General features: G+C 43.5%; 1 protein-coding gene across 1 annotated transcript in view; it reads right to left on the bottom strand.

Moving 5' to 3' along the window:
* Window positions 1-26,497, bottom strand: part of LOC144494812 (neuromedin-K receptor-like) — a 93,202-nt gene that overhangs the window by 36,497 nt on the left and 30,208 nt on the right. Inside the window, exons 2-3 of the mRNA XM_078214183.1 lie at window positions 14,624-14,800; window positions 4,509-4,659 (exon numbers count right to left, since the gene is read on the bottom strand). Coding sequence (XP_078070309.1) covers window positions 4,509-4,659; window positions 14,624-14,800 — 328 coding nt within the window. The remainder of the gene's footprint in view (window positions 1-4,508; window positions 4,660-14,623; window positions 14,801-26,497) is intronic.

Raw genomic sequence — 26,497 nt, 5'->3', positions numbered from 1 at the left:
GGCAGAGCAGGCTCGAAGGGCCGAATGGCCTACTCTTGCCTCTAGTTTTTATGTTTCTATGTAAGTGGTTTTTCCTCATGCCACCTTCAATTCTTTTGACAATTGTTTTAAATCTGTGCCCTTTCACAAGTGGGAACAGCTTCTTTCTATCTATTCTTCCAGAGCTCTTATGATTTTGAATACCTATCAAATCTCCTCTCAGCCTTTTCTTCTCCAAGAAAAGCAGTTCTAATTTCTCCAGTCTAATCACATACCAGTGCAGGAAAACTAGAAACAGAATGTCAGCACCAACAAATATGTTGGGATTGCACTGCAAAGAGAGTGAAGTCAAGCCTGTCCAAAGTCTTTCCTGGTGGCGCCCTTGACAAAAGTCCCTTCACCCAATGCCCAAAAGATTGCCCCTTAGTGTCCAAAGATGTGTAGGTTGGTGGATTAGCCCTGGGAAACGTGTCGGGTTACGGGGATAGGGCAGAAGGGAAGGCTTGGGGTGGTATGCCCTTTTGGAGAGTCGGTGCAGACTTGTTGGGCTGAACAGCCTTTTTCTGCCCTGTAGGGATTCTATGGTTAAATTCCTAGAACAGGTCGCTAGCCTGTTGCCAGGGGCTAACCCACGCCAGGGGCGCCGCTCCACATTAAGTACGGCTGACCAGGAGTCTGTCCTGCTTTTACCGCCAGCCATTGGTGTGTTGGAAGAATTTGCAGGTTGACATTCAACCTGTTTGACCGCATTGTGAACACATCTTCCTTGATCATCAAGTCCTGATGTGGGACTCAAACCCAGAGCTCTGGCTCAGAGGCAGAGATGCTACCCACTGCGCCACATAATAGTTCCTATTATGCATAGACCAATATTTGACACTAAGAGTTTCCTTCAATGTTCATCTACCACTTTAATTGTGGCTCCTTTGTCTTCTGGTTAGTGACTCACTGCAACACCACCACATCAACCTGCACCTCAATCTCCGCAACTGGCTTCTACTTGGGTGGATATTTAATAAACCACAAGGTGGAAATTGGGCTGGAGTGATGGTGAGGGTAAGTCCCACCTCACCCCAATCCCCCTCCACGGGCACAGGGAGAAAATTTGCTATTGAAAAATGTGCTGAAAAATATTTTCTTGTGTCAATTTAATGCAGCTGTCAATTTCTTTAAAATAAATAAGGGTCATGACTGTATTAAATCAGGCTGCAAATTAATCTGAATGGAAAAATGAATTGGCATGGTGTAAAATGGGCTTGCAATTCGCTCTGTCTATTTTGTGCTACTATTGTGGATTGATTTCATGTTCAATTAAGGATGTGAATACATTAGCTATCAAAGCCAATCTGCCCACTAATGCTCCAGTCTCAGTGGGAACTTCCTTGCCGAGCACAATTTTAACTCCAGGGATTTTCTCGCTTTTATCAAAACTACTTTAATTCTTTTATATTTCCTTTTCCTGGATTTTATAGCAGTCCTGACCAACATTCAACCAACAGCACTAAAACAGACCGAGGACCTTTTCCGCCCAAAGGAAAAGGTTTTATATCAGATGTAGTTTTATATCAGATCTTTCTCACATACACTATGGGCAGAACTTTGTGGAGGTGACAACATTCTAAGGTGCTGGCTTAGACCTTACGTCACCTCTTTTCAGGAAACCCTGCTCCATTCTGTGCCACTCAGGCGCTTACAGGCCGGCAATGGGCTGTCTCCCAGGATCAAGGACATCGAAGAGGGTGGTGCAGATGTCCCCCTCGCCACCCCGAGAGATGCTGGCCAATCACAGGCTGGTGGTTCTTCTGTACCCAGTAGCACCACCAAGGTGGCAGTGGCTGCTGCTGGTATGACACCTCCCTGAAGCCTCAGATCGAGGAGGGACCCGAGCCGAGGCGATTGATGGCAGGAATGGGTGTTGCAGAGGGGGAGAGAGGGGAAGTCGGCAACGAGGGTGCAGGGGGCTCTCAGCAAGCAGTCCCTTTCACATAGCCCTCAAACAAGCACTGAATACCTTTAAACAAGCGACCCTCCTAGCAGCCCGCAATCAATCCCAAGTGTTTGCTTCTCATGCTTCCTGCATGGCGAGCCCCCTGTTTGTTGCTGGGTTAATGCCAGCAGCAGTGGCAGAATAAGGCCCTTAAATGGGCATTGATTCCCTTTTTGAGGACCTCAATTGGTGACGGGGCAGAAAGGGCATCCTTCTGGATTTGCTGTAGCTGTGTCAGTGTCACAAACTAATATCCATATTCCACCAACATTGATATGGGCAGCACCAGCTAAACTAGGAATAACCTGCTGGAATGGTAGCCCTGATCGTCAAAACTTATAAATAGAAATACTCTAAAGATGAGTCTTGAAGATTTCAAGTGATTATTTCCTTTGGCAGTTTGTTCCAATGTGGGATAGTCCTTGGGAAGAAATGGTCTTTAATTTAAATGATCTTGAAAACATAAATTGTGCGGGTGGTTACATCCTGATATTGTCATTGCTGGAGGGCACCAGCTACTTGTTGCTGTCAATTCCCACCAGGTCCTTCCATCTTTGATCTTTTTCTTTCTCCGTTGCTGCAGTGATCCCCATTCCAAATCTTTGATCCCTTCCTGCCACATGGATTTAATTAGGGTGGAGGTTGAAGGGTGGCGGAATCTGTAACTGCCCCCTTCCCACCCGATTATATGCCCGTTCTGCCACTAAATGTGCCATGGGGGGAGGGCAAACATTTGCACTATGATGCTCTCATTTGTCCATTGCTCACTTGTATTTCAAGGTAAACTAAAGATTACAAGGCTGGGGCAACGCAGTTTGCAATTATCATTGAATTCCTACAATGCAGAAGGAGGCCATTTGGCCCATTGAGTCTGCACCAACTCGTACCCAGGCTTACTCCGTAACCCCACATGTTTACCTCGCTATCCCTTAACCTAAATATCTCGGGACACTAAGGGGCAATTTAGCACGGCCAATGCACCTGACCTGCACATCTTTGGAATGTGGGAGGAAACCGGAGCACCCGGAGGAAACCCACGCAGACACGGGGAGAATGTGCAAACTCCACACAGACAGTGACCCAAGGCCGGAATTGAACGTGGGTCGCTGGCGCTGTGGAGGCCTGTCAGGGCTAACCACTGTGACAGAATGATCACATTCTATGGGAAATTGCTTACATTGAGAAGTTTCTGACATTGGACAAAATTTGTAAAGTATCTGAAGGTGTCATTCTGTATGAGAGCCGTTCCAGTTGATGGAATTATTTGCACAAACCAGTGGTTTAAGAGGAACGAGTTGGAATCCATTCATAATTGAATCAAGCAGTGCTGGCTCAGATACCGGGCAGCTCTCGGGGAGAGCTCTCAATGTTCCCACCAATATCTAAAGTGGGACAAGAACACCATTAGAAACATAGAAACATAGAAAAACTACAGCACAAACAGGCCCTTCGGCCCCACAAGTTGTGCCGAACACATCCCTACCTTCTAGACCTACCTATAACCCTGCATCCTATTAAGCTCCATGTACTCATCCAGGAGTCTCTTAAAAGACCCTATTGAGTTTGCCTCCACCACCACTGATGGCAGCCGATTCCACTTGCCCACCACCCTCTGTGTGAAAAACTTACCCCTAACATCTCCCCTGTACCTACCCCCCAGCACCTTAAACCTGTTGTGGAGTGTGAATTTTCCCTTTCCCAAATCAACCATCATTATAGGCAGTCTGGATAAGATTGTCAGTTTACTGCCAATTTGTCTCAAATGAGTGAGTTTTACATTCTCAACTGGCGCTCCCAGAGAACCAAGCGACGTCTTCAAACATCAAGACAGATGACACATTGGTCATGCAAGATGAATTGTGTAAAGGAGTGCTCTTGAAGAAACCTGAAATGGAGTGCTCTTTCTGTGTGAACTGACCATTAAGATTCTCATCAATATTGTTCTGCATCACCATTTCTTTGAATGAATTGGGATTACATTTGCCTGTGTTGAATACTCCTCCATTTCACGCTTTATTTATCAGGAAGGAAAAAGAAAGAAAGATTCATCAGTTAAAGTGGTTGAAGACATTCATGTGGAAATTGAGCTGTAACAGTTTCTGAGTGCGCTGTGGTGGGGTGCCTCTCACAGGTGCCTCTCACAGGTGCCTCTCACAGGTGCCTCTCACAGCTGAATGCTGAGGCTCACATCTAAGAGACGTCAAAAGTCTGCTTTGGAAGCGGATTCTGGGTTCATCCAGAAAGTGACAGCCTTTAAGCGAGATGGTCAGACATTAACTGCAGGATGTCTTTGTTTCAGCAACATGAGATTATATATAAATTAACAGGAATATTGAACTAAAATGTTACATGAGAGTCACGTTATGTACCTGTACACAGCACCAAGGAAATAAAGCTTGGGCACCCTACACCACTATGAAATTGTTTGTCTCATTATTCTTAACGTCTCATCGTGTTACATTCAACAGTGGCCTGTGATGAATTCTGTTGCACAAACCAACATTAATTATCCCCGAAAATTCAAAACATGTTTTGTCTTAACCTTTCGTTTGGCTTTCAGCTGCTCGTGGTAGTTCTCTGATGTGTCACCAGGAATCTCCCCGCCCCACAGTGTAATTCCAACGATGGTGTAGGTAATCGCCATCACAACGAGTGGCAGCAGATACACCAGGACAAGCACCGCAATCTGGTATCTGCAAGAGAATGGTGACAATAAATGATCGCAAACCAGAGTCCAAAAGGACAGCAACTAGAACATTCTCACAGGAGCGGGTGTAGTTCTGTCACTGATCCACTGTCATTGCCCCAGATTGCATTTGGACATATTGAAGTGTAAGTGAGACATATGCTTTTTAAAAAAGGATGTATAAACAAATACCGTCTGAGACTATAAAGTAACCACTTGCTGGAAAATTCCAGTTTTTGACCAAGTAATTCAGAGAGAAAGGAATGTCACACTTTCTTTTCAGACAGAGATCTTTCAAAGGAAGAGATGCAATGTGAAAGAATGAACTATAATTTCCCGTGGCCGATGGTCTCAGCAGAGACCATCTCTTGTGAGTTATATCCCAGACTGTTGACATGATGTGAGTTGAAAGAAAGCATTTTCAGGGTGAAAGACATGTTTGTGTTTATCCCCCTCCAGGAATACCCAAGAAAGGGGGTTAAAAGCCAACTGTAACTCTGGCTGCAGTGTGTGCAACTTACAAGACACACCAGCTCACCAAGGCTCCTTCCACGGCATTTCCCAAACCAATGGCCTCTCTGGCTATGTAGGAGATACAAAACCATCACCTACACATTCACTTCCAAGTCACAGAGCATTCTGCTTCACTTGTTCACTCTTACTAACTGAAATTCCTGCCATAAAAGGAGGGTATGGCTGAAGAGTAGACCAGAGTATCAGAAAGGGAATGGTGCCTTTGGAATGCTGAAAGGGGAAGGGAAGGTTTGTTTGGTAGTGGCATCACATTGAAGGTGGGAGAAATGGCGAAAATGATTGGTTCAATATGAAGTTTGCTGGAGTGGAAGTGAGTGGGTCTTCGGGGAGATGAAAAGATGAGAGTAGAATTGAGTGAAATAGAACAAATATGGTCGAGGATCCTGTCAACAATGGTGGGGGGTGAAGACAATGGTTGGATTCAAATGGTATTTGCAGAACCCAAACTGAGAGTCAGTGAGCAGGTTATTATTGTGCATTTGTCACGTGAGAGCATTTTTGTGACATCTTCCATCAGTGTGCTGTTGATTGAGAGGAGACTGAAAGGGCAGTAATTGGCTGGGGAGGATTTGACCTTTTTGTGCACCGGACATACTTGCACCATTTTCCACACAGATGCTAGTGTTTTAGCTGTGCGGAAACAGCTTGACTAGGGACATGGTTAGTTCTGGAGCACAAATCTGCAGAACTATTGCTGGAATGTTGTCAGTGCCCAAAGCCATTTTGCGCTCCTAGGGCTCAGTTGTTTCTTGATATCACTTGGAGCGAATCAAATTAGCTGAAGGCTGGCAACTATGATAGTGGGGCCTCCCAGTGAGAGCGAGAAGGATCATCCTATTGGTAATTTATTCTTAAAATGATTTCTATGCTTCAGCCTTGTCCTATACACTCACATGTTGTACTCCATGATCAGTGAGGATGTTTTTGCAATCCCTTCCCCTAACTAATTGGTTAATATTTCACCACCATTCTTGACAGGATGTGTCAGAACTGCAAAGCTTTGATCTGAACCATTGTGGATCTCATAGCTTTGTCTGTCGCAGGCTGTTTCTGCTTTTTTGCATGTACCCCTTTATAGTAGCTTCACTGAGAGCTTCACCCTCCAGGAACATATATCAAGAACTTGGGACTTTCAAATTTCAAAAGCTACCAACAGGCAAGTGTTTATACGGGGATTTGCAAACTTCTCCCCATCCATCCCAAATGCTCTTAACTAAAGGGATAAAGTGCACCAAAGCAGAGCTCAAAATCTATTCCATACTATCTGGTGAGTGCAGGATACATACTGAACAAGGTGTCGTATTATTGATGGAGGTCTTATGGATTCCCAATTAAGTTCTGTGATGTATTATTTTGAAAAATAATGTTTTTACAACAAAAGCTAATTAGTGCACAGTACAAGTTCAACATATTTATATAAGACAAAATGCTCCATATACTTGTCAGTGTGAAGAATTGAGCTAATGCAAACATTTCATGATCAGAGCTCAAGAATTTGCCAAAAACGCAGACTTTAGAAAACATGTATTGTGAAGAGATTCCAGACTATCAGGGAGTGACTTTCCCACTACTGTGCAGGGACAGACTGATTCAGCCATGGCTCAGCAACAGAACTTCTGCCCCTATGCCTGAAGGTCTCAGGTTGAATGACATTGCAGGCATTTCAGTGCATAACCTTGGCTGATGGTACTTCAGTACAGAACTGAGGGCACACTGCACAATTAGAGGCTCCACCTCTTGAGTTATGATGTTAAACTGCGGCCTTACCTGTCTTCTCAGGTTGACATAAACAATTCTGTTGACATAAATGATTCCGTGAAATAATGTGATGAGAAGGACATTTTGATCAACATTTATCCCACAACCAAAGCCGCCTAAACAGGTTATCTAACTATTTACCACAGTGGTGTTTGTGGGATCTTGCTGTGTGCAAATTGACTGCATAATTTTCACATTACAACAGTGATCACACTTCACTGGTACCATACAGGCGCTAGAATGTTTTGGGATAGCTTGGGGATGCGAAAGATTCAATATAGATTTTCCCCCAATGCGGCCTTTGGGGAGTCACTGGTGAAATGTGCCCTGCAGTGTTTGATAGACTCTGGAGGGAGCGCTGGTCAACAGCATTCAACTGGAAGACTGTGTAGAAACCAAGCACCCTGAGTCAGGCTCGCCAAACTCCCTGGCGCACTGGCCAACTTTTGGATTAGAAGAAAGTTAGTCCATGGAAGTGGGAAGTGGACCGCGTCGGATTTCATGGAAGCACACATTGCAAGGGAGAGCTAGTCGAGAATCAGTGATTCCACATTGGCAGATCAGGGAGAATGAGAATTCAAACCAGGTGCTGCATGAAGTTTTTGAAATTCAACATCTCATGAAGACGAAGTCAGAATTGTAAGCTAATAGAGTTGACACTGCAAAACAGTGATAGGATGTGGAATGTGAATCAAAATACAAAGAATCTAATTACTTATTCTCATCAAGAAATTCATGCAAACATAAAGTCACCTTTCTTTGTACAAAATCTTCTAACTGTAAAAGTCATCAAAGTTTGTCAAAGTTCAAAAAACTGTTGTATTTGTACCCAATGGTCCCAAAGAATGGCCAAGGTAAAATACTGAACTGAATGGTCACAGCAAAGACTATAAATTCCAATAACATCCCACCTGTAGCGCTGAAGACATGTGCTCTAGAATTTTCTCTGCTCTTAGCCTAAACTGCTCCATGATAGCTAAAACATTGGGATCTATCTAGCAATGTGGAAACTTACCCAGGTATGCCCTGCCCTCAAAAAGCAGGACAAATTCAATCTGGCCAATTAACAACATATCATCCTACTCTCAATTGTCAGCAAGTGATAGAAGGTGACATCATCAGTGCTATCAAATGGCACTTACTCTGCAACAACCTGCTCACTGACATTCAGTTTTGGTTACATCTGGGCCACTCAGCTCCTGATCTCAGTCTTGGTCCAAAGGTGGACGAAAGAGCTGTACTCGAGGTGAGTTGAGAGTGACTGACCTTGAAATCAAGGCAGCATTTGACCAAGGATGGCATTAAGGAGTATAAGTAAAATTGAAGTCAATGGGAATCAGGGGGATATCTCTCCACTGGTTGGCATCGTACCTGGCACAAAGGAAGATGGCTTTGTTTGATAGTGTGACATAAATCCAACATCGAGGCTAATCAACCAGGACATCACTGCATAAATTCCTTAGGACAGTGTCCGAGGCCCAACCATCTTCAGCTGCTTCATCTGTGACCCTCCCTCCATCATAAAAGCAGGGAGATGGTGTTTTCACTGATGGTTACACAGTGTTCAGCACCGTTCGCCACTCCTCAGATACTGAAACACTCCATGCCCACAAGCAGCAACACCTGGACAACAGGTGAGCTGCTAATATCCTTTAGTGAAGAAAATCTGCCATCCTCACCTGATCTGACCTACATGTGACTCCAGAGCCACAGCAATGTGGTTGACTCTCAACTAGGGATGGGCAATAAATGCTGGCCCAGCCAGTAACGCCTATATCCCACGAATGGATAAAAAAAAGTGACAAGTAACATTTGTGTCACGCAAGTTCCAGGGAATGACCATCTCCAACAAGAGAGAATCTAATCATCTCTCCTTGACATTCACAGCATTACCATCACTGAATCCCCCATGATGATGCATTCAGCCTCTGATTTTCGGGTACGCGTGCTCCAAGGCGGCCTTCATCACACACGACAGCGCAGAGTCGCTGAGCAGAAACTGATAGCCAAGTTCCGCACACATGAGGACGGCCTAAACCGGGATGTTGGGTTTATGTCACACTATCAGTAACCCCCACAGCTTGCCTTCTGGACTTGCAGAATCTCACTGGCTGTCCTGTCTGGAGACAATACACATCTCTTTAACCTGTGTTTAATGCTCCCTCCACTCACATTGTCTGTATCTTTAAGACCTGGTTGGCTGTAGGGATTCGCATTCTAATCAGTATTCTGTAACTTGATTTTGTGTCTCTGTGCCCTGTTTGAGAGTAGATTTCCACTCCATCTGACGAAGGAGCAGCGCTCCAAAAGCTAATGGTATTTGCTACCAAATAAACCTGTTGGACTTTAACCTGGTGTTGTTAAAACTCTTACTGTGTTTCCCCCACTATCAACAGAGGAGGGGGGCGGGGAGGGTTACCATGGATCAGAAACTTAACTGAATCAGCCATATAAATATTATAGCTACATGAGCAGGTCAGAAGCTGCAAATTCTGTGGCGAGTAACTCACCTCCTGACTCCCTACAGCCTGTCTACAATCTGCAAGGCCCAGTGTGATGGAATACTCTCCACTTGCCTGGATGGGTGCAGCTCCAACAACACTTGAGAAGCTCAACACCATCCAGGACAAAGCAGCCCCCTTGATTAGCTCCAAGCCCACAAGTATAAACATTCACAAAATGTCAAGATACAATGCAGCAATGCATCAAGGCTCTTTTGGCAGCACTTTCATACAATCTCCACCACCTAAAAAGACAAGCAGCCACCTGGGAACTCCACCACTTACAAGTTTCCTTTCAAATAGATCACCTTGGAACTCTTATGACACTTCCAATAGACAGACCTGTGCACTGTTTCCTGGTGTATATATTCTTAGAACAATTCCTGAGAGACAGAAAATCTAATCCAAATTGTAATAAACTGATGACATCACGTTGATAATCAAACAAGAAGGAATTTCCTACCAGTCACCTGAAAGAAGTGAGGCAGGAGAGCAATGAGAAAGTGTGGTGATTGTCCCTTTAATGGCAACACAGCAGAGTAAGGGTCACATGGGTGGGTGACCAATTGGGACTCAGAGTGGGTAATCACGCCAGGGGGTGAGTCCGCTCTTAGGCAGAGGACATGTCGGGGACTAGGTGAGTCTGTGGTACTACTGTACAGTTCTTGTCATTAATAAATTTGTGTTAATTAATGAAATGTTTGAAGGTGCATCATTACATCTGGTGATGAGGATAAAGTTATCATGACACAGCCTCTGGCCTGACACCTGTGGGTATCCTGCTTTAATTGAAGTTGAAAAAAAAAGCACTCAGCCAAATACCTCTCTTTGAACGAATAGCACATTTGAGAAATTGCCAGACCCCGAGTAATGTAGAATCCGAAAAGATGGACAGTTCCAAGCTGTGTGGCAACAGAGAGAACTCGGCAAGAGCCCTGGATCAGAAGGGTGAGCGAAATGCAGAAATGTACCTCCACTTGCATTGTGGTCTAGGAGGCGATCCAGGAGGGTCAGTTCATTGCTGAGGCTGAAGGGCAGATGCTGAACAAACCTGAATTGGTCGGTACAGACAGAAGTTTAGAAAGAAATGTATAAAGAGAAGACAAGAGAAAATAACCCAGAGAGGCAAGAGCTGTGGCTTTAAGTTTTAAAAAAACTTAAATTTTTTTTTAAAAAAAGAGCGCACAGAAAGCAGTGCACTAGCAAAAACAATGTGCCAAGTGAGCTGCAGCAAAGTTCCCGAAGCGCTGAAAAATCAAGGAGCTGAATCTGACAAGCTCTCAATGTCGGAACAGAGCCTGTGAAGGTTCCGTGGCAGCAATCGCTATGCTGATGGGCTTCAATCAAAAGAAGAGATGATTTCAACCTGTTTTTAAAAAATGACAGCAAGTTTTTAAAAAACGGCCCCTTGGACCTCGAGAGCGCCAGGCCTCTGAGTGCAATCAAAGACTCCAAATGGCCAGAAGAAATAAAAACCCCAGAGACTGCTGAAAGGGCTTCCCTTTAGTAAAAGGTGAAGTTTATAAGTTTAAATAAAGAGCAGCCGGGTTTATGCCAAAACTCCAAAGGCACGGGAGACACGCAGAAAGAAAATCGTCAGCTGTTGACAGCCTAAAAAAGAAATGACAATCTTAAAGCTGCAATGCATTTAAATTGGCAACCACAAGATTGAGCAAACGGCTATGACAGGAAAATTGGGGAAGACTCCAGAAAGAGGGCAACGCTCAGAAAATGTCCAAATGCAACAAAACCCTCAAGAAAGATGCAATGAAGACTCCAGAAAGTGAGCAAAAGAAGATCCCAGAAGGAGGGCAACAAAAGCCCCAGGAGGGCAATGAAAGACCCCAGAAGAAGGGCAAAGAGGAAACTTCAAAATGGAAACAAGTCAACACTTCATCAGAGACAGAGCTGACCAACAGTGAAGCCAAAAGGGTTTGGCTGGAGTTATGACAAGTGGAAATGAAGACTCCATTTGTGAAATGTATATGTCCAACAAAAACATGATGGATTCCCTTCAGAAGAAACCCAGAAATTAAAGACTCCAAAAGAAAGTAGGAACTATTGCAGGGTGGCATAATGGTTAGCACTGCTGCCTCACAGCGCCAGGGACCCGTGTTCAATTCTGGCCTCGGGTCACTGTCTGTGTGGAGTTTGCACATTCTCCCCGTGTCTGGGTGGGATTCCTCCAGGTGCTCCGGTTTCCTCCCACTGTCCAAAGATACGTGGGTTAGGTTGATTAGCCAAACTAAATTGACACTAGTGTCAGGGGAGTAACAAGGTAAATATGTGGGGTTCCAGGAATAGGGCCTGTGGGATTGTGGTCAGTGCAGACTGGATGGGCCGAATAAGACCATAAGACCATAAGACCATAAGACATAGGAGCGGAAGTAAGGCCATTCGGCCCATCGAGTCCACTCCACCATTCAATCATGGTTGATTTCAACAGAATGGCCTCCTTCTGTGAATAGAATCTAGGGATTCCATTCTATTCTATTCTATGAAGGGGAATCAGCAAAAAGAAATTAAAGCTCTAGAAAAGACATTAAGACAAGATGAAATAACAACAGCAAACTTTAAAAAAAGTTGCAAACATTTACAAAGTAAAGTTAAGAAGAAGGACTCATCGATGAAACAATGTAGAATAAATTGAACTCAATGAAAAAGCAACTGGAAAATAAGAACAAGTCCAGTGAAGAATTTAATCAGGAGATTAAGCGTTTTTCTAGAAGGAACAAAGCTTGGCAATGGAAAATTAACTGAAGAAGTAAAAACACTGACAGCAGAATTAGCAACTCACACACAAAAAGAAACTGAGATTAGGTGCCAGAACAAGACTGCTGAAATGGTCACACTAATAGAAAAACATAAGAACCAATATGATTAAATTGGCAATCAAAGATGGTGAATTGAAATGTTGGAAAGAGAAGAAACTTTATCACACGACCCAAATACCAGAAACAGAGTGCCATGACCATTCCTTCACACGTCACAGGCCGAGATTGTGAAAAAACTGTCTAAACTATATTTGGAACTGTACATAGCTAAAGCCTAACAATAAAAGTGTTAATGTTTAAACACATTAGCTTCAAGATCTCAATAAGCCATTACCACTGCAACATAAAAAACCCATATTAACTACATAAAAACATATGGTTTCATGAGATGAAACTTCGGTAGTGGATCAAGTTGCATCCCCAGAATTATTGTCTCAGACTGAACCCCTGTTGTATCAAGTGGACACGGAGGGATGGATCGTTCTTAAACACGTGGACCATGTGAGGAGTAGAGAGATGCTCCAGCAGTCAGTGTTGTCATCAAGAAATGTTTTTAAACCTGTAAGCACTGAAGTAGCTGATCGATCTGTTACAGACATAACTGATGTCTCCGTGGGAGCAAGTAGTAATGAATTGCCTGTGCCAGAAGAGATACTCGTTGCAGTTCCTGTTAATGTCAATCCTGTGGAAGCATCTCAGACCACAGAACTATGGTGCTGTACAAGAAACAGAAATACCCTCAAAGACTCGATCTATAATTGTCCTTTGCATGTATATACTGTTTCGTTAGAATTTAGAATTGAGTAAATTAGTTATTGAAGATTGTGTAAAAGAGTTAAAGGGGTGGGGGGATGTGGTGATTGTTCATTTAAGGATCACATAGCTTCGGTGACTAATTGGAACTCTGGGTAGTCACCCCAGGGGATGGAGTCAGCTCATAGGCAGGAGACATGTAGAGAACTAGATGCAGTCATGTGGCTGCTGGACAGTTCTTCGTATTAATAAATACTTTTGTGTTTCTAATGAAGTCAGTGAAAGTGTATCATTACAGGAAGCCAGGAGTATCAGAAGAGCTGAGCTTTCACACAGAACTATTTCAAGCCCAGTTGTCAATTGCTCCTAATGCAATGCAAATGGTGCATTGATGTTGGGATGTTTAATGACGATTTCACAGTTTCAGTCCCATTTGTAAGTTCACAGATAATGAAGCCGTGCCTGCAGCTGGTAAGAGCTCTGTGAGAAGAGTTTCAAACATAACCCACGGACTGTGGGAACATTTGTCAGGATTGAAATGCAAAACGCAGGCTTTTCTTTCCTCATGCCAAGATTTTAGAACAGACCCTATCTAGTTCACCATTTCCACCATAACAATCATCAACAAGCAACTCATTTTAAACTTTTGCCAGATTTCATACTCCCATGAGCACTGGTAGGTCACAGGAAATGGGACCTTTTCAAACAGAAGTGGATTCAAGCTGTATATTCATTCCAAAACTTTCCCAATGTCAAAAGGAGTAAATTAAACTGATTCCTATGACAAATAAATTCCACTGAACAAATCCTCTGGCACCCCATAGATCAGAAGGCTTGCCTTGGGGACTGGCTGATCAGGCAACAAGGAATGACTCAGTAAATTCAGAAGTTGGGAGAGCCATTGTCAAAACGAATGTTGATTGGAGATGGATACATATCAGGTTTAATTATCTATTTATGATCTTTTTATCAGACCGTGGATGTAGAAGCAGAAGTAGGCCATTCGGCCCATTGAGTCCGCTTAATGAGATCATGACTGATCTGATGTGATAATCCTTGACTCCACTTTCCTGCCTTATCCCCATAACCCTTGATTCCTTTACTGATATAAAATCTGTCTATGTCAGTCTTGAACATACTTAACGACCCAGCCTCTACCCTTCCAGACCTGAGATGGTCATACTGGCCCTTCCAGACCTGAGATGGTCATACTGGCCTTCTCCCCGAACCACTGCTCTCAATGTGGTGAAGGTGCTTCCACAAAACATTGGTAAGTGTCCAATCAGATTGGTGCATGACTAGGATTGTGGTGCATTATTGGCCTGCAGCAGAAGGAGTGTTGCTGAGGGCTGAATGGTAATATATCCAATCTGATCTGCAAGGTACTGGCTACCTGAAATGGGATAATCTTCCATTCACCCCCACTTTGCCCCAAATAACAGGAGTGAACTTGAAAGCGTCTGTATCTGGAACCTAAGTGTGTCAGTGACTGTTTTTCTGAATCAGCCCAAGGAAGAACTCATTAAACCTTGATGCTCAACATAGCCAACTCAATAATCATTGCCTGCTTAATCTAAATGTTGCTATACAAAGGATTAGTATCATTCCTTTGCTTACCGCATTCTCATGTAAACTCTCAGTTCACACTTACATGAAGTCTCCTGGCCAGTTCAAAAGGCAGAGGACTCGCCCTGGATGATGCTTGGTTTCTGAGTAATAGCATTGAGGGAAGGCGAGGATCACAGCTAGGCTCCAGATACTTGCAATGATGACTTTAGTTGCAGTAGCTGACAGTCTCGGCTGTAAAGGATGTATGATGGCCATGTACCTGCAAGAACAGAAAAGAAAATGAATCAATTACTCCTTTCTGCACTGAATTTGGTAAATTGCATTTATTGGAAACAGTTTTCTTGATTCATTTTTCAGGGATTTGCCTTTGGAATTTTCTTAGAATCATAGAAACCCTACAGCACAGAAAGAGGCCATTCGGCCCATCGAGTCTGCACCGACCACAACCCCACCCAGGCCCTACCCCCATACCCCTACATATTTTACCCACTAATCCCTCTAACCTACGCATCTCAGGACACTAAGGGCAATTTTAGCATGGCCAATCAACCTAACCCGCACATCTTTGGACTGTGGGAGGAAACCGGAGCACCCGGAGGAAACCCACGCAGACACTTGGAGAATGTGCAAACTCCACACAGACAGTGACCCGAGCCGGGAATCGAACCCAGGTCCCTGGAGCTGTGAAGCAGCAGTGCTAACCACTGTGCTACCGTGCCGCCACCACCAAATTCAATAGGGCTCATTTTCTTCCTCCTCTATCTGGAGGCAATTCCTCCTGATCTGAGCCTAGCCACCACCTCCCCGCCTCCCCCACTGTCCACAACGTGGGTTCAGTCATTTCCCTCAGGTTGACCCCCTTGCACCCAGAAACTGGGGCAGAATTGCCACTAGGTGAAAATTACGGTGGTAGAAAATACGGAAACACCTTTCCGCAAAGTATGATCAGATCATCTGTTTGAGTGATGTTTCCTGAGGGATAAAGATCAGCCAGGCCACAGAGCGGATTCTCCTGCTCTTTCTCAAAGTAGCATTGTGGGATCTTTAACTTCTTCCTGAGAAGCTGCATGGGGTCCTCAGTTTAACAGTTACATCAGAAAGACAGCACTTCCAACAGTGCAGCACTCCCTCCACAATACAGGGATTCCCTTTACATCCTATGCTCAACTCCCCGGGATAGGAATTGAACCCACAACCTTCTAACCCCACGGTAAGAATACTATCAACTATGCTGTGGCTGACAGTTAGGAGATCACAAATAGTAGGTGCATTTCAGAAAGCATGGTGTCTGATGTGAAACTCTTCAAAGGTACCTCTGAGATCAATAAGGAGCTATATGAATGCAAAACTTTCTTTCAACACAATCTTAATTCAAGACCTGCTACCAAGGGTCCCTTCAGGACTTTTGAAACATGAAACCAAAAGTGATAACAGCAACAGTTTTGCATTCGTATAGCACCTGATACGTTCAAAATAGGAGAGACATGTCAATTATTCCAGGGAATAATTATGACCAGGCGCCAAAACCTTGGCTGAAGAATAGGTTTGCAGAAATCTTCTATAAGTGGAGAGGTGTGTATAGAAATAATGGATTTAGAATTTGGGAGTTGTAAAGACCACTGAATCAGCTGGAGAATGCAAAGGCAATTGTAAAGCAAAGTGGGTGCAACCATCTAAAGGAATCCTTAACCACTGGAGGAGTTATACAGCAGAGATTGAAAAAAAGGTGTTGGACTTTGAGACACTGACTTACGGTGATTTTTGTTTTATTTATCCATTCAAGGGATGTGGGCTTTGCTGGCTATCCCTAATTGCCCTTGAGAAGGTGATGGTGAGCTGCCTTCTTGAACTGCTGCAACCACAGTGCTGCTTGGGAGGGTGTTCCAGGATTTTGACCCAGCAACAGTGAAGGAACAGGCCATATAGTTCCAAGTCAGGGTGGGGTGTGACTTGGAGGGAAACATCCAGGTAGTGGTGTTCATGCATCTGCGGCTCTTGTCCTTCTTGATGATACAGGTGGTGGGTTTGGAAGGTGCTGTTGAAGGAGCTTTGGTGAGTTGCTACAGTGCACCTTGTAAGTGGCACACACTGCTGCCACTGTGTGTCAGTAGTTGAGGGAGTGAATGAGATGAGATGAAAATTAAGCAGATAGCTGCATTGATCTAGGCAAGTGGAGAGTATTCCATCACACTCCTGACATGAGCCTTGTAAATGGTGGACAGGCTTTGGGAAGTCAGGAGGTGAGTTATAGTCTTTGAACTGCTCTCATGGCCACAGTATTCATACTGCTGGTCCAGTTAATTTTCTGGTCAATGGTAACTCCCCAGGATGTTAATAGATTGGCAAAAGAAGCTATGGTAACATGAAAAAACCTTTTCTTACAAAGGGAGTGGTTCAGATCTGGAATGTACTGCCTGAGAGTGTTTTGGAGGCAGATTCAATTGTGGCTTTCAAAAGGAAATTGGATAACTACCGAAAGAGAAAGAATGTGCCGGCTACAGGGGACACCGATTTAAGATTTTGGGTAAGAGATGTACGGGGAATGTGGGAAGAACCTTTTGTTTAGCAGTGACTGGTAATGATCTCGCTGCTGGAGGGTGGTGGAAGCAGAGATGATGAATGATTTCAGAAGGAAATTGGATGGGCACTTGAGGGAGGTAAATTTGGAGGGGTACAGGAATAGAGGAATAGGAATGACGGGCCTGGCTGAATGGCCTGTTTCTGTGTTGCAACGATGACTGCATCATTCTGTGATGGTAAATCGGGAGATTGAAGAATACAACCTAGACTGATGACCCAGGGTGCCACTGAAGGGGAATCCCTATTAATTACCTTAATTGCTTAACTGTCACAGCGTCATTCAATACAAAGAGTTCTCCTGGTTTCATGTCCAACACATTACCCCAAATGATTATCAACAGAACTAGATGAATTGCTCTTCGATCTTAACGCTGTTTGTGGAACCTTCATATCTCGCTGCACAATAATGGTCATTATAATAATAAGTAATTATTTGAGCCTTGGAGATGTTTGCAACAGACATGGCAAGATATTCTAGGATGACTGGTACATGGGCTCTGTTGGCACGATGCCATGACTGGCACTCCACATCAGCAAAATACATCAGTGTCCCCAAGTGGAGCACCCACTTCACTAAAGCTGCTTCCAAGAACGTTGGTCTCCTCTTTTATACCAAATATACCAGACAATAACTTCCAACTAGCATCAGAAAGCGATGGCCCGCTGGAATTACTAGACTTTAAAGCGGACTTATCTTCCAAACTGTACCAAAACCTCCGATGGCTGGAGTTGCTTGGGGCCTGTATTGAAAGAGACTCGCAGGCCCCAGGCAGCTCCTGGCCAGGAGATAGAAAGAAGCTGCTCATCAATCTGACTATACCTTCCTCAGTTCTATCTCAACTGAAGCCTCTCATGCCTTTCCCTGTTATCTGTATTATAACATTGTCCTTGTAATGCTGAAATATCCAGATTTGTTTTTCCTAAGCTTTGAAGATTCCATGCTAAACACGCTTCTTTCTTCCTATATCTCCACTGCATTGAAAAACAGGAGTATTCAGCACTGCAGTCTTCCATTTAACTCATTCATGTTGCATAAAATAATCAAAGACCCCTCCCACTTCAGTTATACCTTCTCCCATCGGGCAGAAGATTCAAAAGTTTGAAAACACATACCAACAGACTCAAGAATAGCTTCTTTCCCACTGCTACCAGAATTTTGAATGGACCTCTCAGATACTGAACTGATTTTCTCTGCACTTCTCTGTAAGCTGTAACGCTACATTCTGCACTCTGTTCCACTACCCTGATGTACTTACGTATGGTCTGATTTATATGGATAGCACATAAGCAATACATTTCACTGCATCTCAGTACACGTGACAATAATAAATCAAATCACATATTTCCCAGAATCTAGGTGGTGGGGTAAAAATTCAGTTTTGCTGTGGGCACAATCCAGGCACTAACTGATTAGACGCCCTATCCAGTCTTCCAACTCATTCACTTTAGTGGAGCTCCTTAATAACCTCACTTTCTTTCCTCCTCCAATATTCAGACATCATAAACCAAGTATGACATTGTGTTATCCATCATTCCCACCTCACTACTTTTCTCCTGTTCAGTCTTGTTGCTGCCTTGCCCTTCTCCCTGTTTTCTCCATAGCTGTTGTACAAGGGATTCTGCTCTCCTCAAAAAAACACTTCTTGACTTCACAATCCTTACTGGCGACCATTCCATCTCCAATCTCCCTTTCCTCTCCAGACTTCTTGAAAGTGATGTTATGTTGTGGCTCTTATGGGGTCATCAAGAGATTTCAGACTTTGTTTTATGAACAAAAGGTATTTATTGGTAAGAGAAACTTGATACAAGAGGTTTATGTAGCATGAAGGCTGGCCTGGGGCACAGCCCAGTTCTACATGCTCACAACATGGTTGCAACAGTAAACTGTCCGAGAGGGTACAAAGAACAAAGAACAAAGAACAATACAGCACAGGAACAGGCCCTTCGGCCCTCCAAGCCCGCGCCACTCCCCGGTCCAGGATTGAATCCTGAATCCAGGATCCCCGCCCAATTTTCCAGCCTATCTACATACTAATATCCTATCCACCGAGCTGTCCCTCACAGCTATGATGCTTTGTTCATCACAACCTATTAACTCACCCCTACCCCCCCATTCCAGACCATGTGATCTCCAGGGAGAGGCGAAAACCCAGAGTGAAAACCCCAGGGCCAATATGGGGAAAAAAAAATCTGGGAAATTCCTCTCCGACCCCCTGAGGCGATCGAAACGAGTCCAGGAGATCACACTGGCCCTGATCGGAAAATGCTTCCCAACCCTATTCATTTCCACTTCCACGAACACCATATGAATTCCCTGCCCCCGAGACAGGTTCCCAACTATCCGCAGTCTCGCTCTGTACTGGCACCAGCAAGATACTCCACCCTCTGGGGTGATCACTCATTCTTAGTTCCAATTGGTCCCTCAAGTCAGGTGACTTACTTCTGCTGTACTGTCTTAAAGACAGTAAGAAGTCTTACAACACCAGGTTAAAGTCCAACCTGGTTGGACTTTACAACCAGGCTGTAAAATCCCGCCATTGGTGTTATATTTTATTTTATGATGTTCCTGTGAAGTGTGTTGGGCATTTTATTATGTTAGAAACGCTATGTTAAAATAATTTGTTCTTGCTATCACATATATCCCAATTCTTGCCACTACACAGTCTCATGGTCTTCCTTTAAATCTATTATATATCTAGCTAAACAGATCTTTCAGGCTCCAATATTCCTGTTAAAGGATATTGGATGGTCAACCCAACTGGACGGATCAGGCTGTTGAAGCTGAAGATAAGTTATAGAAAATAAATACTAGACAAACCAACGTTAAAAAAGCATCAAATCCAGCCAAAACCAATTGTTTATGAAAGTAGGCATTTAATTCACTGTTTATTTCTATACTGGAGAATATATAAACAGTCTTTACTGAAATAATCCACCTTGCAAATATTGTGACTAAAAGGTCTTGCTTGTTTGTTGAGCCAGTCACCCTTGAAGAAATCATTAAGTAAACTCTGACCCCTTGAGGTGACGTCCTATACTACAACATTGGCTCCACTTCCACAAAGTCTTTCATTGGCTGTATAGTGCCTTGGGAGGTCCCAAAGTTATGAAAGACGCTTTGCAAATTTAACTTTTCTTTACATTTAAATGAATCATTATTCAACAGAACTCTTTTTTTTAAAAGTATTCGTCTATATCAGTTGATTTCGCTTTGTGAGATTCTCGATCATTTGGGTGTTGGTGTGAGAGGAGCAGGAAGAAGCAAGAACACCAACAACTCATATTTATAAAGTATCTTTAACATCGTAAAACATCTCGATCTGCTTCACTGCAGTTATCAAACAGAATTTGACACTTTAGAGATGAGGAAAGATGATTAAATGCTTAGTCAAAGAGGTAGGACTTAAGGAGCAGAGAGAGAGATAGACAGATTGAGGGTTTTTTTAAATTTGACTTATTATTGTCACATGTATTAGCAAACAGTGAAAAGTATTGTTTCTTTCATGCTATACAGACAGGCATACTGTACGTAGAGAAGGAAAGGAGAGAGTGCAGAATGTAGTGTTACAGTCATAGCTAGGGTATAGGCAAAGATCAACTTAATATGAGGTAGGTCCATTCAAAAGTCTGATGGCAACAGGGAAGAAGCTGTTCTTGAGTCGGTTGGTTCGTATCCTCAGACTTTTGTATCTTTTTCCCAATGGAAGAAAGTGAAAGAGAGTACGTCCGGGGTCGTGGCGTCCTTAATTATGCTGGCCGTTTTTCCGAGGCAGTCGGAGGTATAGACAGTGTCAATGGATGGGAGGCTGGTTTGCATGATGGACTGGACTTCGTTTACGACCCTTTGTAGTATTTTGCGGTCTTGGACAGAGCAAGATCCATACCAAGCTGTGATACAACCAGAAAGAATGCTTTCAATGGTGCATCTGTAAAAGTTGGTGCAAGTCATAGTGGACATGCCAAATTTCCTTAGCCTCCTGAGAAATTTGAGGCGTTGGTGGTTTTTTTTAACTATAGCATCAGCGTGGAGGGACCAGGACAGATTGTTCGTGATCTGGACACCTAGAAACTTGAAGCTCTCGATCATTTCCACCTCATCCCCATCTGAAGTCGATGACTATCTCCTTTGTTTTGTTGACATTGAGGGAGAGATTATTGTCATCGCACCCGTTCACCAGGTTCTCTCTCTCTTTTCTGTACTCTGTCTCATCATTGTTTGAGATCCGACCCACTACGGTGGTGTCATCAGCAAACTTGAAAATCGAGTTGGAGGGGAATTTGGCCACACAGTCATAGGTGTATAAGGAGTATAGCAAGGGCCTGAGGACACAGCCTTGTGGGACAACGGTGTTGAGGATGATCATGGAGGTGGTGTTGTTGCCTATCCTTGCTGATTGTGGTCTGTGGGTTCGGAAGTCTAGGATCGAGTCACAGAAGGAGAAGCGGAGCCCCAGGCCATGGAGTTTGGAGATGGGTTTTGTAGGAATAATGGTGTTGAAGGCTGAGCTGTAGTCAATAATTAGGAGTCTGATATAGGTGTCTTTGTTATCTAGGTGTTCCAGGGTTAAGTGTAGGGCCAGGGAGATGGCATCTGCTGTGGACCTTTTGCGGCGATAGGTGAATCCAGGAAATCTGGGAGGTCAGAATTCATTCATGCCATGGCTAACCTTTCGAAGTACTTCATAATGATGAATGTCAGAACCACTGGGCGATAGTCATTAAGGCACGCTGCCTGTCTTTTAAGGGGGAATTTCAGAATTTAGGGCTTGGGTAGATGAAGGCTACCAATAGTGGAGTGACTAAAGTCAGGGATGTACAAGAGGCCAGAATTGGGACAGCGCAGAATTAGATAGAGCTGGAGAGGGTTTCAGAGATAGGAAGGTGATACCATGATTTGAAATACAGGGTGAGAATTTTAAAATGTTTTTCCAGCCAGAGAGCCACTGTGGATCAGTGAACAGACTGGGAAGGATGAAAGAGAATTGGTGTGATTTATGATATGAGCCCTTCAATCCAAATGTTTTGAATGAGTTAAGTTTATACAGGGTGGAAGATGGGAGGTTTGCCAGGAGTGCATTGGAATAGTCAAATCTAGAGCTAATAAGGGCAAGGATGAGGCTTCAACAGCAGATGAAATGAGACAAAGGTGGTGTTGGGTGATGTTATGAAGGTATAAGTAGGTGATCTTGGTTTTGGAGCAGCTATGTGGTTGAAAGTTCATCTTTGGTCAAATATGATGCAAAGATGGTGAACAGTATGGTTCAGCCTTGGGCAGTTGCTATGGAGAGGGTCGGAGGGCCGGGGAAAGGGACAAAAAAGAGAAAAAATTACATTCCCCTTCATAACTTTGGGGTGTCCCAGAGCGTTTACAGCTAAGAAAGTACTGTGAAGTGTGAACAATGTTAGAGACATGGTAGATAATAATCCATTCTGGTATTATCAGCTAAGGGACAAATATTGGCATGGACACCAGTAGAACTGCACTGCTATTCTTCAAGTCATGGGATTTTTAAAAATATCAACTGAAGAGGGTAGATGGGACCTCAATTTGACATCTTACCTGAAAGACAGCCCCCCAAACAGAGCAGCACTTGGATGTCAGCCTAGACTTTGTGTTCAAGTCTCTGGAGTGGGACTTGAACCCACATCCTCTGACTTAGAAATAAGTGGCACAACTAAGCCAAAAGTGAGTCCTTGGCAAATATAATTAACAACACAGAACATAATAAATGGGAGAAGGAGTATCCACTCTCTTGGGCCTACTCTGTCACTCAATACAATCATCTCTGAGCTTTTGCCATTACCCCACTCCCCATAACACTTCATTCTCTGACAGACTAAAAATCTGTCTACCTCAGTTTTAATATATTCAACAATGGGGTATCCAAACCCCCTGGGCAGAGAATTTAAAAGATTTGCAACCTTTTGAGTGATGAAATTTCTCCTCATCTCAGTTTGAAACGATTGGTCCCTTATCCTTAGTTCCCATGTTCTAGATTCCCTAAGCCTCAGGAATCAACTTCTCAGTGTCCACTCTGTCAATTATCTCAAGAATCTGGTGTGATCACCTCTCATTCTTCCATATTCCAGAGAATATCGGCCAAATTTGCTCAGCCTCTCATCAAAAGTGAAGCCTCTCACCCCAGAAGCCAGTATACAGTTGTAGGCCTTCACTGTATAGCCTCCAGGGCAAGTATATCCTTCCTTAAATTGGGAGACCAAACCCATGCACAGAGTTCTAGGTGTGGTCTCACCGAAGGCCTGTACAACAGTTGCAAGACTTCCTATTTGCCATCCTAATTGTTTGCTGTACCAACATGCTAACTTTCTCTGTTTCTTGTAGCATCCAAGTCTCTCTGAACATACCATTTGTAAGTTTAATGCCTTTTAAAAAATATTCTGGTTTTCTATTCTTATGACCAAGTGAAAAACTTCACACTTTCCACATTATCCTCCATCTGCCACCTTGCTGCGTGTTCATTTAATCTGTGGCATTTCTTTGTCATGTTTCTGTATCCTCCTCGTAGTTTATATTCCCACCTAGATTATCATCTGCAAATTTAGCTACATTATTCACTATCTTTTTGTCTCAACCAGTAAAAAAATTGTAAATAGTTGAGGCTTCAGTGCTGAGGCTTGCAGCCCTCCACGAGTCACAGGCTGCCAACTTGAACATGAACCATTTATCCAAACTCTTTGCTTTCTATCCATTAATCAATCCTCCATCTGAGCTAAAATATCACTCCCAACGCCATGAACCCTTCAGTTGAATTTTAAGCTGCCCCACCAGCAGGTTTGAAAGTGCGCTTGGGGGAAGGGTGCATGTAGAATCCCACCCCCAACCTGCTTGAAATTGTGCGGGGATGGGGGAGGTGTAGGGCAGTCCTTAATGTGAGGAAGATTGGAAACTGAAATCTTACCGGCACAAATCCCATTTTTGGCCCCTCATGAAATTTAGCCGTCTTTATCTCGGCAGTTCACCCTTTTAGAAATCTAGGAGGTAGGCCATCTGCTGATATTAATTACCTAAGGTTCCTTGATCTTATTAATCCCTAGGGTCCCTTCAATTAACTTGTGTGAAGATAAATATAAAATATTTATTCAATGCCTCTGCCGTTTCCTCATTCCCCTTGTGCCTTTTCACACATTTGATTAAATAACCAACTGAACAGAAGCTTGAGTGAGTATTTAGTTCTACACCTGAGCTGGTTAGTAGCTTGCGAGTTGATTGCTGTGAAAGGAATAACAGTTACTTACACATTTCCTCGTCCCATGCAGTGAACCATACTGGAAGGGAGTGTAAGTGGCAGATCTGGATACAACACTGTGAATGCAGCTCCCCACGAGCAGTTTAGAATTTCAAAATTAGCTCAAAATATTTTGCTGCTGATTTTGAGAAAAACACATTTTGGAACTATGCAAAAACCTGAAGGGAAATTAATCGGGAAGCCACACTGACAAATAAAACAACAGGAAATATATCGATTGTACTTTTAGTTATTTAAGTGCAAAGGATTTACTAGGTAGAAGAAAGAAAGATGTAGCAAGACCTGGAGTGCAGTGACCAGATACATTTATAGGAAACAATAAATAAAAGCTAATAGATTTACTGGAGAACGTGTAAAGGGTACAAGAGAGCAAATTCAACAATGGGGAGCCGTTCTACGGGAGCGTTGATCAAGCAATTAGCATTGGTGATTAGCCTCTCTCCAACATCAGCTGGAAGTTTTACATCAGGGAATTTTCTCTAAACAGTAAGGAAGGTTGAGATTTGGATGAAACAAAGATAGTAATCTTAACCCTTAGGAAAGGAAAGAGCCAGACGGACAAAAGCATATTCCAGTAAGCCACTTTCAACTAAACAAACAGTGAATGGTCAAAGAGTAGGTAAGCCCATTAAACAGTGCATTCAAATCAGCACAGATATTTGGAACGAATTCTTCACAAAGCAGACTAAATCCCAGAAATGATAAAAACCTATTCAAAAGCCTGAATTACTAACTATCTAGAAGGATGCTGAGCCAATTGGATTACATCTTAGACCTGCAAAGGAATACATTTTTGATGTTTTAGCTGCTACTTTTAGGATCTGAACTACAATAACGTCTGAAAATGAATACAAAGAACAAATTAAGTGATTCCAATTTCCTAAGACAAAGTAAGGGACAGTGCAGATAGCTACAGTGCACAGTGCAGATAGTCTGTGTAACCAAGCCAGAAGTGGGAGAATATTTGAAGGCATTATACAAAGTACTGCCAATGATCATCGAAGGATATCGAGCTAAAACTTCCTTACCTACACTGAGAGACTCAATTTGAAGTGGAACCAAGATTGACATGAATGCTACAAAGTCTGCGGAACTACCCAGATTTCAGCTAGGAACAAAAGTAACTCTGGGGACTTGCCTAGGGGTCTTTCCAGGGTACTGACTAACATGGTCTGGGAAATAAGTTTCATATTACTAAAAGAGAGGATTATGGAGATGTGGTGAACCATCGTTGGTTCCCACTGGATAGTACTGAGCCAGGGTCTGGCCAGTACTACAAGTATGTATATATGTTACTGTTGGGTTGTGCTATTGTTGCTGTTGGGGTTAGGGTGGGGTTGTTACACCTTTGTACTGTAGTGTTGTGGTACATCCCAGTCGGGCTCCGCCTCCTGGGAGAGGTATAAAAGTCCCTGCTCTGGCCGGGACCCCTTCAGTCTGGGATAGGGTATATAATTATTGGCTGCTTCATTACAGTAAATAAAAGCCTTTTATTTCCCGAGCATCTGGCCTCGTGATTGAGAAGCGCATCAGGAGACCTGGTAGAGATGCTGTGGTCTCAGCTCACATTGATGGCTGCTGTCAGGACTTGCTGATGGCAGCATGCACACAGAAGAAGAGGAAGAGTTACATACCACCAGTTCTCTGGTCACATGGGACATGAGGGTGACAAAAGTAATCAATGCTAGTAGGTAACAGTACGCAGTAGCCAACAGAAGCACAAGTAAGTCTGCAAAGGTCTAATGGTCTCACTTCTGTGCACCTTCTATCACTTGGAAGTAGGGAAGGAGAAAGTTCAATGAACAAGGTTAGAAATGGGAACAAAACATCACAGCAGCTAAATATCATTCTTCGCAGGATAGGAAATGCTGATCTTATATACAAGGGAAGGGCCTGAAGTGGGACTGGAAGCCACAACCTTCTGACACAAAGGGCTGGAGTTCCAATGTGGGTTTGGGATTGGGAATAGGGCATCCAGATTAAATTCTGGGTCCCTCTCTGCACCCGGGTTGATACTTTGCTCAAATGTAAATGGCCTAATTGGCCAGGAAGCGAGCTCAGTGTCAATTAAAACTGGCAAGTGCCTCCAGGAGGTGGCAGCTGCTGGT

The sequence above is a fragment of the Mustelus asterias genome, chromosome 6, assembly GCF_964213995.1.
Source record: "Mustelus asterias chromosome 6, sMusAst1.hap1.1, whole genome shotgun sequence".
In the NCBI taxonomy this organism is placed as follows: domain Eukaryota; kingdom Metazoa; phylum Chordata; class Chondrichthyes; order Carcharhiniformes; family Triakidae; genus Mustelus; species Mustelus asterias.
Note: the sequence above shows the minus strand (reverse complement) of the source record. Positions and strands in the feature narration are given on the sequence as shown.